The sequence below is a fragment of the Ostrea edulis genome, chromosome 5 (assembly GCF_947568905.1).
Source record: "Ostrea edulis chromosome 5, xbOstEdul1.1, whole genome shotgun sequence".
NCBI classification, from domain to species: Eukaryota; Metazoa; Mollusca; class Bivalvia; order Ostreida; family Ostreidae; genus Ostrea; species Ostrea edulis.
The window spans coordinates 74,414,682-74,435,626 of NC_079168.1; the positions used below are offsets into that span (position 1 = coordinate 74,414,682).

The 20,945-nt window shown below is 34.0% G+C and overlaps 1 protein-coding gene across 7 annotated transcripts in view; it reads left to right on the plus strand.

The window, feature by feature from the left end:
- The first annotated feature begins 679 nt into the window (after positions 1 to 679).
- Positions 680 to 20,945, plus strand: part of LOC125649977 (spatacsin-like) — a 63,185-nt gene continuing 42,919 nt past the window's right edge. For 2 of the 7 annotated variants that reach the window (XM_056165498.1, XM_056165500.1), the window contains exons 1-8: positions 686 to 911; positions 5,639 to 5,808; positions 6,067 to 6,264; positions 10,178 to 10,784; positions 11,001 to 11,127; positions 11,514 to 11,664; positions 14,157 to 14,425; positions 15,372 to 15,545. In XM_056165498.1, coding sequence (XP_056021473.1) covers positions 712 to 911; positions 5,639 to 5,808; positions 6,067 to 6,264; positions 10,178 to 10,784; positions 11,001 to 11,127; positions 11,514 to 11,664; positions 14,157 to 14,425; positions 15,372 to 15,545 — 1,896 coding nt within the window. In that variant the 5' untranslated portion in view covers positions 686 to 711. Of the gene's footprint in view, positions 912 to 5,638; positions 5,809 to 6,066; positions 6,265 to 10,177; positions 10,785 to 11,000; positions 11,128 to 11,513; positions 11,665 to 14,156; positions 14,426 to 15,371; positions 15,546 to 20,945 lie in introns of those variants that run through there. The other 5 variants (XM_056165503.1, XR_008803089.1, XM_056165501.1 and 2 more) reach the window with 5 other exon arrangements.

The window sequence follows — 20,945 nt, forward strand, 5'->3', positions numbered from 1 at the left end:
GAAGATATTGTGACTGATGAGTAATCTTCATCACTAGTACTTCTGGAGATTGTGATTGCCCGGTACTGGTCAACAGACTCCTGGATATTGCAGAGAATTTTAAAATAAGTTTGTTCTCTGTTTTGGAAAACGAAGTTCTGAATTCACCTCTGAAAGGTATAATGAATAAGCCTAAAGAGTGTGTAGTCAGCCGGGTTCGAATCATGGTCCGGTCCGTTGCATTTTGTCCCTTCCTGTTACATTTGGTGCCGTGACCACCTCTGGTCTTGAAGGTGAAAGTCCTACCAGGGGCAAAAAGAATCTGGGTTGTGTCTTCGAGGGCGAAGACATTAAAGGAGGGAAGAATGTAGCGTACAGCCGGGTTCGGTCTCCGGTGGCCAGAGAGCTCCGTTGGTAGAGCACCTGATTAGATCTAGAGATTCAGAGGTCCCGAGTTCGAATCCCGGTCTGGTCCGTCGCATTTTCTCCCTTCCTGTTACAAGTGTATAATGTATGTGTGCTAGAAATGCTTTGAACAAAAAAAAAAGAAGAAAAAAAAAAGCTATCCTGTGAATAGTAGAGTAATTCAGTAGTGTAGGAGAAACAGAATTGCCAATATCACGCATGCGAAAATAATTCATTTTCAAACATTAGGAAGATCGGCGAGATGCTCTCTCTTTATTATGATCGGGATCGATATACTAAAATATAAATGCAAAATGTCACAAGACGATGGATGGTGAAAAGTCAGGGATTTTAAATTGTTATATATATAAATTTAAGCAGCATTTAGATCTTAGTGCTGTAAAAGAAACATATCCATGTGTAAGATGTAGGCTTTTGGCGGTTCTTCATACTGATTGCAGGCTCCAGTTCGTGCATTTGGACCAGAAAGTAAACAACGAGCTTCCCTCCCTCGAAGGAATCAGAAGGTTCGTTGTAGGCTGTCATCTGAAATAGCCGCTTTGGGAGAAATTTGTTGAAAATTAATGTTTTGAATATTATTTCATAAACAGCTGTTTCGTCTATATTTGATTTAAATCCAGTTTCACACCATTCTAATCTGGTAACCTTGGCTGTGATATTTTGACACGAAGCCTACCATTCAGCAGTTCAGCAGGTGGGGAACACTTTCTCTGCTCAGTGTGCGAAACTAACTTTAAAGTCCTATAGACTTTAGGTCCATAGTCATTTAATTTCCTATAGACCACAACAAATTCCTATAGACCGAAATTTATCATGCAATATTCATTGTTATTTGAAAATAAATAATGGACACAAATCCGGTTTGGTAATTTGTTCTTAGTTTAATTATATTCTTTTTCAATTTCATGCACATCAAGCTTTTCAATTAGAATTTCGTTTTCTTTTTCATTTTGTTCCAGCTCAGTTTCACTGCCTGATTCTTCATCTAAGTCACATTTACTACGTTTCATTTTCTCGTGATTTTCTGCGACTTCAGCCTTGCTGGAACTTGTTGTACTGACTGCTTTCTGTTTCATTCAAGTGCGTGCACCACCTTCCACATATTTTTAAAACCGTTCAAAAGGGACATTCCGAATTTGCACGAAAATGGCGTACATTATAGTATATATCAAATTGACCCCCCCCCCCCCCCCCCCCCCCCCCCCCCGTTGAAAATGGAATAATCTGATTCGAATGATTTGTAATTACATTGTGGAACATTTTATTACAGCTAAGGGGTGAACAGAAACATATAAACTGGTCCCACTTCTCATATATGTTTGATAAGCGGCGGGGAACCAATTTTTTTACTCAGAATTCCTATAGACAAGTTGGTCTATAGCTATTTTGATTATTATAGACCGACTTGATTTCCTATAGACATTGTCTATCGGTCCATGGTTAATTTCGCACACTGTCTGCTACAGTGAGATATTCTCATGAAAACGCGATTATCCCTCAATAGCGAGAGTAAATATATGCCGTACAACCGTGAAAAACAACCCGAGTAATACATCTCTTACAAGTTTCATGTGAAAAGAATAAAAAGTGCTAAAATATCTGATACTTCTGCAAATATATAAATCAAAACAAAAACACTCATGAGGTGTATTAGATTTCAGGTTCTTTCCCACATACGCTGCAACATTGATGTGAAATTTCTTGTCTGTGTTGTCAATCTTATAGGGACAATGCGTGTCGTGTTGAGTGTTTCGCACTTATTCAGCATTGCACGTAATTTGCCATTATTTTCAATCAAAACACCTGTATATGGTAATGTTTACTTTCTTGCTAAAGAGGGATAATCGCATTTTAGCAAGGAGATATTGCTATAGTGGAAGTGTTCCAAACCTGTCTGTTTTTTTCTGGAATTTCTCTCTGAACTTTGGCCGTTTTTTGCGGTATAAGTGTCTTAATTTGTCACCACTATTGTGGTGCTTTGAAAGCTTTAACATCCTATTAATTCTTTATTTCCATTGCACATGCACTTTTCATCTTTACGTAAATTGTAAATCAGGCCAAAAAAATATATATAATATGTTGGTTTCCACTTTCACTTCAAAATTTTTAAGGGTCGGTAGGTGGACCTCTAGTGTTGTTGGGGTTTTTTTGTTTGGTTTTTTTGTTGTTTATTTTATAGGTTGAATCATTTTTTTTTTTAGTTTGTTACTAAGCATAAAATAGAATGAGATAAACTGTTTCTGTGTTTTGGAATTAGTGCATAATAAATAACTTTTAAAAATAAGTCAATAAATACACTCTTGTTGTAGTAATGACATTGCAAAATCTGTGATTAAGGTTGGCAGAAATTTTTACCAACATGTAATTTTTTTTGGGCCTCATTTCTAATATTCCACCATTTATGGTTTCTGTTGTAATAAAAATGGCTGTGAGGCCATATGTTACTTCTTGAATAGAAAGTTACAACAAAATAGGTTTTTTAAACCAAATTCAAAACATTTGGCAAACTATGCTATTAATATTGATTACAAGTAATAGATTAAAGTGGCATTGACACAGTTTTGGTACTTTATATGTCACCAGTCCAGCCGGACTGATGGGGTATAATTTCAACCAGTCCGCAGAAAAATCTACCAGTCCAACAGAGTTTTCCAGAAATAATTAAACATATTTCATTAATGTTATTAAATGAAATAACATTTATAACATTAACGAAATATGATTTCTGGAAAACTCTGTTGGACTGGTTGAAATTATACCCCATCAGTTCGGCTGGACGGCATGGTGACATAAAAAGTTAGCTTAAAGCCCTGACAACTGGCCAAGGTTCAGCAAGACATGAAACTTTAACCCAACTAATATACACATACTATTACTATTATTGATAGGAGACATGTAGGGCTGAAACAATTCACCGAAATATCGATATATAAATGTTCGATTCATGGCCTCGATTTTCGGTTCGATATCATTAATACAAATGGGTTCAGTAAAATACATCAGGCTCGGCCTGTACTTATTATTTTTACCTGCATGAGGAACAAAATGGCATTGAATAAAGTTCAGAATGTTGTTTGCCTTGAGGTTGATGAAAATAATAAGGAACTTTATTAGTTTAAACTACAGAGCCAACAGGTGTCTTACTGTTTGGCAGTTTGGAAATATTTTGCTTTTAAAATTAAGATTTTGATTCTTGGTAATTAATTTTTCCTTCAATGTTATTATTGTTTTCTTCTGTAAATTGTATCGTATTGAAAATATTGAATCGTGGCATAAGTATTGCAATATGTATCGTATCGTGAAGGGGGCGTATCGTTTTAGCCCTAGAGACATGGCTACACGTAATTAATTAATGCTCAATGATAACCCCGTGTTGATAACAAAAAAAGTAGATTGTTTTAAAATGTATTTATGTATCATATTTGATTATTTGATGAAACAACCGATGACTAATTTGTTAAAAAATCATGCAAATATCCAGTGATTTATTTTTTCCATTTTGAACTACATGTACCAACTCCTCCTTTTGAATTCAGAAAAATTATGTCCATTTTCCCTCAAATTGAGAAAAATCATTTGTAGCGAATTATGATGAAAAAATAGGTGGGTTTTTTTTTCAACAATTTCCTAAGATATTTTTCTTTTCCCTGACTCATATGTCAGAAATTTTTAAGTGCTTGTGTTACTGTCACCTCCCTACAGCAAATTTGTGATTTTTACTGTCATTGTGTGCTGTTTCAAGTGTTCTGGTGGGCAACTCCTTTGCTGATTGGATTTTCAATTATTTCGAATAGCTTTACATGCAGTCATAACATTCATAGTACCTAGCAGTATCTGGGGAGAAAAACAAAGAAAAACATCTGTACAATAAACCATTGCCAGTTTGTCTAACTTGACCCACATATAAGTGCCTGAACACATTATCTCTATGCTTATATAGTCTTTCAACCTTTGTTTGAAAAATAAAACAATGCCACAACCACCCATTTTCTTTTTGTACAAAATTATTATAATAGGTTCACAAAATTCTTTGCTATTTACTTCTGTATCAATATTCAGTAAGAAAAATGAAAATCTCTTTAAATTGTTAAAAATATCAAACACAAAACAATTTCAATATTTCCAAATTTGTTGTGACAACACACTTTTGTGAGTGTGTAAATCATGGCTTATCGCGGATCTTGAAGTTTGAGGGGTGGTTGTGGTACTTTGCATGCTTTTGTGCCCCCAACATGTGCCTTTCCATGGGGATCCAGGTTAGAATAAGTCCTCAGTATCCCTTGCTTGTTGAAAGGCTACTAAATGGAGCAGTCCTTCGGATGAGACCGCAAAAACCGAGGCCATGGCCCGTGTCACAGTAGGTGTGGCATGATTAAGATCCTTCCTTGTTCAACGGCCAAAAGTGCCAAGCATAGGCCTAAATGTTGCAGCCCTTCACCGGCAATGGACGTCTCCATATGAGTGACGTTAAACAATATATATATGCAATCAATCAACAAACATGTGCCCAGTGTGTGTATTTCTTTATACATGATTGCTGGATACAATTTTTTTGTGGAACATGTGCACAGTGTGTGTATTTCTTTATACATGATTGCTGGATACAATTTTTTTTGTGGATCTTTGATTTTACATCGCAAATTTGAAAATAAGTGTGAAATAAAATTAAGCACATTTAGAAATGCACAAAACAAAAGCTATATTAACTTACGTGTTTAAAAAATCAATTTCTGCCAAATATCGTACATGCTAAATGTGAAACTTATAATAACATGTATATATATTAGCTGGATCGTGTCAGATCAAAAGCAGCTTAATGAAATACGCAAAAGTACTGTCTACAATTGAAAAGTCACGTCACAGTTGATATTGCATGAAAACCATCTAAAAAGGGTTATATATATATATATATACACACACATGTATGATACCAATGTAAGAATTGATTTGACAAGATATATGTCAAGCTCTAAGGAAAGTGAAGAAAGTAAACTTTCTAATACAACCAAATGTTTGCAAACTTCCAAACTTTGTCAAGACTAGTACATATATTTAAAGCTCTTTATCATTGAAATCTTCCATGTTTTCCATCAATGAGCAAATCTATCTCTCTTGCAATATGTGATTGGTTGCACAAGTTCACTAGAAAAGCTGGCGGTATAGGTCGGCATCAGAATTTTGCAGATGAGTAAGTAATCTACATATATATGACTGCTTGGATTTCTTGTTTCAGCTTCATATGGAAGAAAATAAATCCGTCTGACTCCTGTGTGAGTGATGGTCCAGTTCAGCGGTGTTTTACAGTCATTACTGAGGAAGGCTCGCTGGTGTCTTACAGAATAACAAAGGAACCACTCTGTGCTACAAAGGAAGATTCATACAGTTTGAAACATGTTCTAGCAGGTGCTGGTCAACCAACTTTTTAATGTGTAATGACAGTGGAGTCAGGCTTGTAGGATATGTTTAGAATTGGGAAGAGTAGCTGCAAAAATTTAAGATGAAAATTAGGCAAACTATAGATTATAGATTTTAAATTGCATCGATTTGTTATGCTTATAGCTTTTGTTTGTAAAAATAACTGGTTTATTTACAATATTAAAGGTTCTGTTTCTGACAGGTGCAGTGGTTTATTTACAATATTAAAGGTTCTGTTTCTGACAGGTGCAGTAAAAGAAAACCAGACACTTAAACTTCTGGATGTTTCCCACCAACATGTAGTTTTGGGAACAGAGGAACTGGTGATTGGCCTGTCCTTGACCCTGGGTGCCGTGAAGGTCAGCTATAAGATTCCTTATGACTGCCAGTATCAGATAAGCTCGGATATATTGATTACACGGACTGCAGAACAATTTCGCTTTTGTATCCTTTACCAAATATAAATCTTGATTATTTCTGTACTCTGGTTTTCGATGTTTTATGAATTGAGCAATTATTTAGGTAGCAGTTAACGTAAATCTAGTCATTTTAACTGTATATATTTCTATAATATTAAAGCGAATTTGCTGGTTTACTGAATTGTAAAACAAACACAAAAATTCTTAAAGCAATTGTTCTCAATGACAAGTCATACACTTAGAAAGACTTACTACCGTGTCTTGTAGCAATAAAGAAGTTTTACTGAAGGAACTAGGTCAAGTTAAAGCATCAAATGGCCCTGTTAATTTCCGGTTCATATAAATTCCTGCTTGTGCTGAATTTTAAGCATAATTATATAGTAGATCTTGAGTCTGCATTATAAAGTGTTTTTTCAGCAGGGTGTAATTATAGAAGAACAGGACATGTGAATTTGTAATGTTACTGATTTTTATGAGAAAATGTCATATTTTGACATATATAGCAAACAAATTAGATGAGATCAATGCTATGTTTGAAAAAAAATTATTTATATTATAAATAATAACTATAGTTCCATCTCATTCTGTAAGCACGTGAATTTGATGGCAGTTAAGTTATGCATTATACAAAATTTCTGAAAAATATCTTATAAAATTTCACACTTGTTGATGCCATAAGGTACAAATTACTGTGCAAAGTGCATCTTTATATATCATTCATCACAATGCACTTTTATGTTGAAAAGTCAGAATTATCAAATTTGATTTTTTAAAAAAGGTCAGTGTGAAATAGGCCTCTGTATGAACCTTGTCCTATTATACACAAATATATAATCAATGGCATTTTGACATTTTTGCAAAAATCTAAAATAGAAATAAAGATCTTTTGTGAATAAGTGGATTAAAAGTATTTTACACAGGATATACATGTACTTTGTTTTGATATGAAAATCTGGCTCCCTAAACCGTGTTTGTGAACATGCTTGTCATAGTCAGAAAAAAGTTTGCTGATGAAAGAAAATCTTTTTGTGGTGCTATAGAAAAAACAGTTAAAAATTTTACCAAACTCAATGATGAACAAAAATTCATTTACATACTATGTTCTGAAGAGCCATCCATTCTAAATATAACTGGAAAATTTATTTTGAACAATATATGACACTGTATTTGTATATATCTATGTGTTATGTAATCACTTCTTTCTTTACTTGTACATGTATATGTACATTATTTGTATGTATTTTCATGCTGCCCCTTGAGGGCCCTTGATTGGAAATAAATATATAGTTATAGTTGTATGTAGTCAGGAAACCACGAGTAGTGGGGAGAACATCAAGATTTCTAATTTCTAACCAGTATGTCAAAAGCATTCAACATTCCAACATATGTTAATGACAAATCAAGTTAGAGAGCAAGCACAAAGAGTAAAGAACAGAAAATTTTTGTTATAAAAGCTTCTTTTTTTTTACACTGAAGCCGTCAACGGATAGTTGAGTCATGTGACATGTAAACATAAACAGTGCTCATGCCTTGTTTTGAAAATGAAAAGTTTAGATTTCTCACATTCATCCTTGCGTCAGTTTTTGAAATTTAGGTTTGTTGCTATATTTAACATGAATCAAATGCTATTGTATTATTAATTAGATATGTAAATAATTAGATATGTAAATAATTTTTTGTACTAAAATTGTTTCCATGCCCATCTAATCAAACTCTTATTTTTTCTCACTTTAGATTGAGTGAAATGAGTAGGTTCAGTTAGTCAAACATAAGTGCAATATACATGTAGTCTAAATCTACTGTAATTCAAAACAACAAGATTAACAAAATAGTTTGCATAAAGTTGTCAACTATAGGTGTGATGTTTTTGGCAGTCAATTATGAATTTACGAATACATGATATCACAAATGTGTAAATTTCTTTTAAATGACTAAAATTGGTATTTTCAACCCCTGTTTGGCCTCACAAAGTGTTTGGGCTACTTACATCACACACCATAGATTTGACACAGCCCCCACCCCCACCCCTCCACCCCCACCCCATTTTGGCTCTTCATGCATCAGCTGGATTTTTCAGATTAGCCTACACCATCATGATCTAATCAAAATATATGCCACATGGTATCATGTTTGCAGCTTGAAATTACTTCCCCTTGGTGAGATAATCTTTGCCATGGATCCAATATAAGGCAGTAAGAATTATTTTTCATATCGTGCCCGTTGCAGGTTTGCTTTTCTTCCCTTTTCCGATGCCATTGTAACTAGAAGAGCAGGAAGCATTATCACAATACCTCATGCACGTATAAAGTTTTACTGTCGTCCTGTGGGGATCCGGGTTAAAATAGGTCCTCAGTACCTCTTGCTTGTCGTAAGAGGTGACAAAATGAGGCAGTCCTTTGTAGGAGACCGCAAAAACCGAGGCCCCGTGTCACAGCAGGTGTGGCACTATAAATATCACCCCCGGCTCAAAGTCCATAAGCGCCGAGCATAGGCCTAAATTTTGCACCCCTTCACCGGCAATGCATGGTAACTTCTCCATATGAGTGAAACATTCTCGGGAAGGACATTAAACAATATACAATCAATCATTTACTTCAGGTAGAAAACTGTTTGGTCCCAACTTACTTTATATCGACATATAAAATGAGTAGAAATTACTTTTATTCCTTATAATTCAATTTAGGAAATCAGATTTCATGTAATTTAATAAACAATTATAGAGAAAGATAACAAAGAAATGGAATGGAAGGAGCCAAATGTATTTAGGACATTGTATGGCACAGCTAATGGTAACTGTGTTCATACGATAGTTGATAAAGTCAAATGAACCAGTCACACTGCATTCTACAAATGAAATTAAATTGTATAGAGTTGAATATGTGCTTTATCTGTAAACCGAAACAACATGATATCAAAATAATTCAATATTAAAAATTCCTCGAAAACAGATAAAGATGCCTTTTTAATTGTTTCTTTAGGTATATTTATTAATAAACTGAAGGCTCAAAGGGTGTGTGTATGATTTCGCATCTCTGTATATACAAATCATATTCAGAAAAATCAATTATAGTGTTTATTTTCCTCAAGGAATGTAGCAATAAATATTAATTCAGAGATTAGGGATTGAAGCTGTTTACACAATGTAATTTTGTCCATTTTCAATTAGGCACTATCGCTGGCAAATACTTGTACTTTAGTTTCTGTCAAAATGATGAAATTGGGATACTGATATTTCCATGTCCTCACTGCTCCTGTATACCGTGTGGGCTCATTAAACGACAGTTTTTAGGTTCATTTACGGCAATTTGATGGACCAGCCCTATTTTATTGGTATCTGGAGGGTAATACGATCACACAGTTCTCAATTAACTTGGGCACTTCCATTTTAACGTATTTGAGTATGGCACAAACTTGTTTGAAAGAAATTGTTTCAAAAATAAAATTATAGGAAAATGAAATATATGTTATTTTCATTAATAATATGATTTATTGTTAAAGTGATATCAGAAGGTTGTCAATATACTGTCTCCTGTGAGATTTCTCCATCGATTGTTGGATATTCCATTTTCAGGCATAGTAGCTGTTTCACAACCTTTAGATTGGACTGTATTAGAAATGTTTTTTTAAGCCACTAGCCTGAGATAAATCCAATGAAAATAATTGATTCCATGATATAAGAAAAGTATGTACAAGAAAGCTACTAGATCTCCAAATTGGTATGCAGTATTATATACATGTATAATGTAGATTTGATCAAATTATAGCCCTCAGTTCAGGTTAGAGCCTGCTGCTTTTAAATTTATATACAATGCATGCTCATAGGCTTCTAGTTTTGTACACATGTTCAATGCACACGACACATTAAAGACAAGAACCAGGATGAGGATAGAATGCATGTTATTAAATGTTATTAAAACTGATCCTTAATCAGATGTTAGCATTCCATGAGCTGATTACAGGAAACCTTGTGCTGTCCCTTGATGTCAGTCAAAGCATTCTTCAATCAAAGAAACCAACATTTTGGAAGTTTTCAGATGACCTTGAACGTTTGGTTGTCTTGGACACAGATAGAGTTCTTTGGGTGTTTAATGTTCACGAATACACATCAGTGAAGGAGAATACTGTAAAAGTAGAACTGGAGAAATCTGAAAAATTAAAAAGTGGTGAATTTGCCACCTACGCTGCAAGCAAAATTGGGGATGAAGCATGGAGGGGTAAACTTTCCTTTCTTTTCTATAAGTACCATCATGGAAAGGTTTCAAATCAGTGGTATGTACAGGACAAAAAACAGGCCAAAAAATCTATTACTACTGCCTCGGGCTACAATACCAAAAAGAGGCGAGTTTCTGCTTTTCATAGGGAGAAAGGTAAACCAGATGATAGCTATGTGGAAAGCAAGGTGGTGCTACCTGCTCTTGACGCTACTTCCTGTCATGTGACTGACTTCATGTTTTACCATTCTGTAGTATCTTTGAGATGGGATTTTAAGGATCATGTGTTGTTGATGATTTGCAACTATAAATCTGGGACCATCATGCAAGAAAGGTCTACATTCATTTACATGTATATCATAATCTGTAAAATACTGGAAAAAATTTGATAGCACGAAAGTCATACTCTGTATAATAAAAAATGGTAATTCAATTATTTTCAGTAAAATTTTTTACATTTAATAAAATGTGCCAAGACCAATTTCTGCCAAAATTTCATGCAAATTTGCATGATATGGAAATCACCATCCCGTCTTTTTTTAAAATCCAGTCTGACCCCCTCACAGCACCTGATATTGTCGCTGGAGCTGGACAATCCCCACTTAATTCTGACCCCCACCCACCTCACCTGTGTGATTGTTGACAGCTCTCTACAACAGGAGGATGTTGTTAGCAAGGTAAGCAGTGTGCGGAGATTAGCGGGACTTTTTCTCCATATAAACCACATTAATAATGGCGATATATCATTAAAAGCACAAAAAAGCGGTCAACGTTTGTCGAGATTGGGGTAAGTTAAACAGGAACAAGTAATGATCAGCTCGGTAGAAGTAGTCTTTTATGCCTGTTTTTGATTTTCAAGGTAATATCAGTTTTAAAGGTTGTTAAGGCCTCTAAAAAAAAATTTAAAGCTTAAAATCCTATGAAGTATTACTTTATTAATGCAAATGAAAAATGTGCAAATAACTAAGTTCTATATGATTTACAAGTTTTATCTGTTGTTAGATTATGATTATAGTAAGTACTGTATATGTATGCTATTTTGACAACACGGTTACATTGACAGACCATGATGTACGCTGGAGCAAGCATTGCGGACTCTCTGTGTCACATTAACCAATGGGGAAGGTGTTCAGTCCCCATCAACACGCTGGACATTGGCCTCAAACACAGGCAGCTTGACACCGTCTCTTTCTTCCTCAAGAGTAAAGAAAACAGTAAGATGTTGAAAGTTATTAAGAAATTCATAGTTATAAATGAGATCAAACATTGGAGCAAATTATTTCTGATTTATAAACTTTTGAACCATACAAGATAGATATTTTAATGTCAAGAGCAAAGCTTTATTCTAGGTCATGTTGAAGGTTATCAGTGAAGTTGTCGAAAGTTGTTTGTCAAGATGATAAAGACAGGACTGTGTGTACAATGGCAGTCAATCTCTCTGGGGCCCTATAAAACTCAAATGTTTAAAGCTTTTATACAGAAAGACTTTTTTTTTTTAATTCATGAAAAACAAATTTGCGAAATAGTTTGACATGATTTACAGTTATTTTGAGTGCACTGCATCAAATTTCGTGCAATTTCTCAATTTTAATGAAATTTAGATAAAATACTGATTTTTATGAATGTAAAAACCAGAGCTTTAGTTTTGGACAAACAAAATATTTTCATCACGTGCGTCCTGGAAAGTCTAATATGAGGCCTGCTCTCAATGTTTCATAGAAGACAAATTGCTGGAAATATCGCCATTGTATGTCATAATGCAGCAAATGATGGTAAAATGTCTTGTTTACGATGGCATAATTTCTCTTTTACGTCATTTTCAAATTGAGACTAACAACTGAGTTGCATTAAGCTTCTTGCACAACAAACACTTAATCTGGAAAATAGAGTCCTTATCATTTATTTTCCTTTGCCACACCAGTACTTGGCAACACACAGGAGAATAGTGTCAGAGACATTTGTTTCTATTCTACTAAAATTAGATTGATTAATTGTTACTAGAAAGATCTAAATCCTAGTATTACAAAGAAAACAATTTTAAACACAGTGACTTGGCATTTTTATATCTCCATGTAAAACTTTCCAATAATCCTCAATATTATACTGGCCACCTGTCGGGTTGAATAAAATGGCCGGTTTAGAGAGATGACCAGTATTAGATTTCTAACATTTTACTAGAAGTATTTTTTTTACTACATTGTACATTAAGTATAATGTATAAGCTGACATATTTTTATGGTATTTGTATTTATATCAGACTTTTTACTCACAAAAACTTGAAAGATGTATTTTATTGGTACATTTCTAGCTTCACATTTTCGTGTACCATGATACATGCAGAGTTACTACTAAAACAATAACTGTTACAATGTGTAATCAAACATCATTTATTTATCTCAAAATCGACGGGGACCAAGAAAAAACTTTGAGATATCCGAGGGTTTGAGATAGTTAGGTTAAAATACATAAAGAAAATGTAGTTGGGACTTCCATCTCACTTTGATATATCCATGTTATTCGAAATTTCAATGTTTGAGATGCCAAAGTTCAGTTGTATTTGTACAGTAAAACATGCTTATAACAAATTCACACTTTTTGTCATGTGATATTTATTCCCCTATGAGAGGAAAATAACAAACTTTTTATTGAATATAATGAAATTTAGTTATAGCGAACTGTTTTTCACTGGCCTTGGAGGTTCACTATTCAATTTAAACAGTATTTTATTATGAATAACATAATAAGGATTAGGCAGCAGGCAGCACCTATATAAGGCTTCTCCTTTAAGGTAGCTCACTTCACTAAAGCTTATATTCTTTATGACACTACGTCACAAGATTGTGATTTAAAGTATTTGTATCGATCGATTTTTTTGTCTAACATCATAGCTCAGTGGTTAAAGCATTGGACTGGTGAACTGCAGATCTCTAGTTCAAATCCGTCAGAGTCTTTTGTTCATATGTGTTGAAATATTTTTTTTGAAAATCAAGTTTTTATCCAAATTTCCATATTTTCTGCCTTTTTGGGCATATGTACTCATTATATATCATCATATCTTTTATGATTAAACCAATTTGTACTGATTTGAGAAAATATTTCTGGGTGTAGTGGGCCACCTTAAGGAACAAGGTTCACTATAACTGTGTTTTACTGTATCAGTTTGGTTATAAACTGTTTTTCACTGGCCCTAGAGGTTTGCTATAACTGTGTTTTACTGTATAACAAAGTTTGGTTATAATGAACTGTTTTTTGCTGGCCTTGGAGGTTCACTATAACCATGTTTTATTGTATAATGAAGTTTGGTTATAATGAACTGTTTTTTGCTGGCCCAGGAGGTTCACTATAACCGTGTTTTACTGTATAACGAAGTTTGGTTATAATGAACTGTTTTTTACTGGCCCTGGAGGTTCACTATAACCGTGTTTTATTGTATAATGAAGTTTGGTTATAATGAACTGTTTTTTGCTGGCCCAGGAGGTTCACTATAACCGTGTTTTACTGTATAACAAAGTTTGGTTATAATGAAATGTTTTTTACTGGCCCTGGAGGTTCACTATAACTGTTTTACTGTATTATGAAGTTTGGTTATAATGAACTGTTTTTTGCTGGCCCTGGAGGTTCACTATAACTGTGTTTTACTGTATTATGAAGTTTGGTTTTTTGCTGGCCCTGGGGGTTAACTGTGTTTCACTGTATTCTTTTTAAGTGTTTTCCAAAGATGAAAGTGTCCCTTCCAGTCCTTCTTCCAATTCCACATCCCCTCTCTGGATTTCATCAGGCAGTTACCGTGATGACCTTATGCAGCTGGAACCAGCCCTGAAACTGCTGATACAAACCATGGCTGACAGCATGGGAAACAAACAGTCAGTCAATTTTGCTAGGAAGTTGGCAGACATAACTCTGAACTTTCTGTATCGACTGCTGCAAGATGCTGTAAACCTGGCAGATTCAGCTAGAGTTAATGCAGATGAGAAGGTCATTTATAATTTTGTGTCAATACTGTTGCTAAGTTGGTACATTTCTGTATTTTTAATAGTCATAGAATTTTCCAAGGATTTGTGAGCCTCATCAATGATGATCAAGTTGGTTAATGGTTAATGTTAGTTCACTTGAGTTACTCAGGTGACCTATCGCTATTGGTCTGCATCCGTCGTCTTGTGTTGTCCATCATGCATTGACAATTAAACAGTTTGAACTTCTTCTTGATAACTACCCTTCCAATTCTTTTCAAAAATCTATTGTACATTTGTAAGAAAAACTGAATGAATCGTCATGTAAAGAACGAAGGTCTTAACCAAAATTGTAAACTTCATGACCCCCGGGGTAGAGATTCTTACTCCAGGGTAAGGCCATACTTGGTATATAGCGTTTATGTGTAAAACACTGTAAATAACTTCTTCTCTACTGCTATTGATACTAAATTGAAATTAAATGGAATCTAATATTTTAGAAAGAACAGATAGCCCTTTTCCAAAATTATAAATTTCATGATACCAGGGGTCAGAGGGGGACTGAAATGGCCATAGTGATTATTAAAATTTTAATGTCTTTATCTTTTGTAAGACATCTTTAATTTTCCTGATGCTATATAAAAACTAAAGGGCAGTTATGCATATTTAGGAAAAGCAGAAAGGAATGTACAAAAATTATGAATTGCACAACCCCAGGGCTCTGGCTCTAGGAAAGGTCCAAAATAGTCGTAAAGTGTCAGAATGGGCACTTTTTGTGGCATTTGTTGTGTTTTAAAAGAACCTATCTGTTTTAAATACTGCTGCTGAATATTAGAATTTAGCTTAGATATGCAGAACAAGCTTATTATAGATTTTGTAGCCCTTGGGGATACTTTTGTTTAAAACTAATACTCGGGTGACAGGTAAGGCGTGTGGGCCTATTTTTGTTGACTGTGATGTATTGTTTGCAGGAGATTATAGCGGATCTGGAGTCTGTGATGGACATTTTGTTATCCTTCATCTCAGACGTCAGACGATATGTCCGACAGGGACAGAGCCTCGATATCAAAACAAAGCAAGCCGAGAGTCGTGTAGAATGGAAGGGAACCGCCAGGCAGGTGTCCAGTGAACAGTGTGTAACACAGGTGTGTTTATTAACATACAGGTATAGAGAGTTCACAGACAGGTGTGTTTATATATCATGTTTACATTAACATACAGGTATAGAGAGTTCACAGACAGGTGTGTTTATATATCATGTTTACATTAACATACAGGTATAGAGAGTTCACAGACAGGTGTGTTTATATATCATGTTTACATTAACATACAGATATAGAGAGTTCACAGACAGGTGTGTTAATTAACATACAGATATAGAGAGTTCACAGACAGGTGTGTTTATATATCATGTTTACATTAACATACAGATATAGAGAGTTCACAGACAGGTGTGTTTATATATCATGTTTACATTAACATACAGATATAGAGAGTTCACAGACAGGTGTGTTTATATATCATGTTTACATTAACATACAGGTATAGAGAGTTCACAGACAGGTGTGTTTACATGTATATATCATGTTTACATTAACATACAGATATAGAGAGTTCACAGACAGGTGTGTTAATTAACATACAGGTATAGAGAGTTCACAGACAGGTGTGTTTATATATCATGTTTACATTAACATACAGATATAGAGAGTTCACAGACAGGTGTGTTTATATATCATGTTTACATTAACATACAGATATAGAGAGTTCACAGACAGATGTGTTTATATATCATGTTTACATTAACATACAGGTATAGAGAGTTCACAGACAGGTGTGTTTATATATCATGTTTACATTAACATACAGATATAGAGAGTTCACAGACAGGTGTGTTTATATATCATGTTTACATTAACATACAGGTATAGAGAGTTCACAGACAGGTGTGTTTATATATCATGTTTACATTAACATACAGGTATAGAGAGTTCACAGACAGGTGTGTTTATATATCATGTTTACATTAACATACAGGTATAGGGAGTTCACAGACAGGTGTGTTTATATATCATGTTTACATTAACATACAGATATAGAGAGTTCACAGACAGATGTGTTTATATATCATGTTTACATTAACATACAGGTATAGAGAGTTCACAGACAGGTGTGTTTATATATCGTGTTTACATTAACATACAGGTATAGGAAGTTCACAGACAGGTGTGTTTACATGTATATATCATGTTTACATTAACATACAGATATAGAGAGTTCACAGACAGGTGTGTTTATATATCATGTTTACATTAACATACAGGTATAGGGAGTTCACAGACAGGTGTGTTTATATATCATGTTTACATTAACATACAGGTATAGAGAGTTCACAGACAGGTGTGTTTATATATCATGTTTACATTAACATACAGATATAGAGAGTTCACAGACAGGTGTGTTAATTAACATACAGATATAGAGAGTTCACAGACAGGTGTGTTTATATATCATGTTTACATTAACATACAGATATAGAGAGTTCACAGACAGGTGTGTTTATATATCATGTTTACATTAACATACAGGTATAGGGAGTTCACAGACAGGTGTGTTTATATATCATGTTTACATTAACATACAGGTATAGAAAGTTCACAGACAGGTGTGTTTATATATCATGTTTACATTAACATACAGGTATAGAGAGTTCACAGACAGGTGTGTTTATATATCATGTTTACATTAACATACAGGTATAGAGAGTTCACAGACAGGTGTGTTTATATATCATGTTTACATTAACATACAGGTATAGAGAGTTCACAGACAGGTGTGTTTATATATCATGTTTACATTAACATACAGATATAGAGAGTTCACAGACAGGTGTGTTAATTAACATACAGATATAGAGAGTTCACAGACAGGTGTGTTTATATATCATGTTTACATTAACATACAGATATAGAGAGTTCACAGACAGGTGTGTTTATATATCATGTTTACATTAACATACAGGTATAGGGAGTTCACAGACAGGTGTGTTTACATGTATATATCATGTTTACATTAACATACAGATATAGAGAGTTCACAGACAGGTGTGTTTATATATCATGTTTACATTAACATACAGGTATAGGGAGTTCACAGACAGGTGTGTTTACATGTAGATATCATGTTTACATTAACATACAGGTGTAGAGAGTTCACAGACAGGTGTGTTTATATATCATGTTTACATTAACATACAGATATAGAGAGTTCACAGACAGGTGTGTTTATATATCATGTTTACATTAACATACAGGTATAGAGAGTTCACAGACAGGTGTGTTTACATGTATATATCATGTTTACATTAACATACAGGTATAGGGAGTTCACAGACAGGTGTGTTAATTAACATACAGGTATAGAGAGTTCACAGACAGGTGTGTTTATATATCATGTTTACATTAACATACAGATATAGAGAGTTCACAGACAGGTGTGTTTATATATCATGTTTACATTAACATACAGGTATAGAGAGTTCACAGACAGGTGTGTTTACATGTATATATCATGTTTACATTAACATACAGATATAGAGAGTTCACAGACAGGTGTGTTAATTAACATACAGGTATAGAGAGTTCACAGACAGGTGTGTTTATATATCATGTTTACATTAACATACAGATATAGAGAGTTCACAGACAGGTGTGTTTATATATCATGTTTACATTAACATACAGGTATAGGGAGTTCACAGACAGGTGTGTTTATATATCATGTTTACATTAACATACAGGTATAGGGAGTTCACAGACAGGTGTGTTTATATATCATGTTTACATTAACATACAGGTATAGGGAGTTCACAGACAGGTGTGTTTATATATCATGTTTACATTAACATACAGATATAGAGAGTTCACAGACAGATGTGTTTATATATCATGTTTACATTAACATACAGGTATAGAGAGTTCACAGACAGGTGTGTTTATATATCGTGTTTACATTAACATACAGGTATAGGAAGTTCACAGACAGGTGTGTTTACATGTATATATCATGTTTACATTAACATACAGATATAGAGAGTTCACAGACAGGTGTGTTTATATATCATGTTTACATTAACATACAGGTATAGGGAGTTCACAGACAGGTGTGTTTATATATCATGTTTACATTAACATACAGGTATAGAGAGTTCACAGACAGGTGTGTTTATATATCATGTTTACATTAACATACAGATATAGAGAGTTCACAGACAGGTGTGTTAATTAACATACAGATATAGAGAGTTCACAGACAGGTGTGTTTATATATCATGTTTACATTAACATACAGATATAGAGAGTTCACAGACAGGTGTGTTTATATATCATGTTTACATTAACATACAGGTATAGAGAGTTCACAGACAGGTGTGTTTATATATCATGTTTACATTAACATACAGGTATAGAGAGTTCACAGACAGGTGTGTTTACATGTATATATCATGTTTACATTAACATACAGATATAGAGAGTTCACAGACAGGTGTGTTAATTAACATACAGGTATAGAGAGTTCACAGACAGGTGTGTTTATATATCATGTTTACATTAACATACAGATATAGAGAGTTCACAGACAGGTGTGTTTATATATCATGTTTACATTAACATACAGATATAGAGAGTTCACAGACAGGTGTGTTTATATATCATGTTTACATTAACATACAGGTATAGAGAGTTCACAGACAGGTGTGTTTATATATCATGTTTACATTAACATACAGGTATAGGGAGTTCACAGACAGGTGTGTTAATTAACATACAGGTATAGAGAGTTCACAGACAGGTGTGTTTATATATCATGTTTACATTAACATACAGGTATAGAGAGTTCACAGACAGGTGTGTTTATATATCATGTTTACATTAACATACAGATATAGAGAGTTCACAGACAGGTGTGTTTATATATCATGTTTACATTAACATACAGGTATAGAGAGTTCACAGACAGGTGTGTTTATATATCATGTTTACATTAACATACAGGTATAGGGAGTTCACAGACAGGTGTGTTTATATATCATGTTTACATTAACATACAGGTATAGAGAGTTCACAGACAGGTGTGTTTATATATCATGTTTACATTAACATACAGGTATAGAGAGTTCACAGACAGGTGTGTTTATATATCATGTTTACATTAACATACAGGTATAGGGAGTTCACAGACAGGTGTGTTTATATATCATGTTTACATTAACATACAGGTATAGGGAGTTCACAGACAGGTGTGTTTATATATCATGTTTACATTAACATACAGGTATAGAGAGTTCACAGACAGGTGTGTTTATATATCATGTTTACATTAACATACAGATATAGAGAGTTCACAGACAGGTGTGTTTATATATCATGTTTACATTAACATACAGGTATAGGGAGTTCAATTATTGAAACAGTATTTAGAACAATTTTCGAATGTTTTTAATGTCAATTTTGGAAATACTAATGTACCAGACCTGTTTACTGATACCATTTCTCAGTCTGTATTTTTTATGGATTACAGATTGAAAATACTTGTTTAACATTTCATTGAGTTTATATTTTGGCATCGTCGCAAACCACGGGTTATTGTTTCATTTTATTTCAAATAGAATGAAACAATAACCCATGGTTTGCGACGATGATATTTTGGAGGCTTTAGTCAATCTTTCTGACATGCAATATTTTAAATCTTAGTTACAAATGTCGTCATGAATACCGGTATTCAATATCTTGAGAACCATTCACTTGATCGTAATGATATTTCATATAAGGGTTGGTTATGAGAAGAAGAGGATCCCTATTGTTTTTCAGGCGAAAAGGTCAAGGGTCAATCTACTTTGGACATAGGAATATACTGTCCGCTCAATATCTTGAAAATCCTTTGCTTGACAGACATCAAACTTGGTACACTTGTACATCCTAAGGAGTAGATGACCCCTATTGATTTTGAGGTCACATGGTTAAAGGTCAAGGGTCAAACTGCACATAGGAATATACTGTCCACTCAATGTCTAGAGAACCCATTGCTTGACAGACATCAAACTTGATACACTGGTACATCTTCAGGAGAAGATGACCCCTATTGATTTTGAGGTCACATGGTCAAAGGTCAAGGGTTAAAGTGGACATAGTAATAGATTGTCTCCTATATTTTAGAATTTTTTGCTTGATTGACACCAAACTTAATACACAGGTAAAGCATAAGGAATAGGTAACCCCTATTGATTTTTAGGTCACATGGTCAATCCACTCTTGACATAGTTATTGTCTGCTCAATATTTTGAATTGATGATACTACTATCAATTAAATGATGTGTGTGTATAACCCTTTTCAATTTTGCACCATGGGGGGCATATGTGTTTTACAAACATCTCTTGTATTATTTTCTTCCGGAGCATGTTTTTCTTTTTGGGTACGGTAGTTTAGCTTCATGTACTCTTTGTAACAAAGTTCTTTACAGAAATGTTTCACTGTATATCATCTTC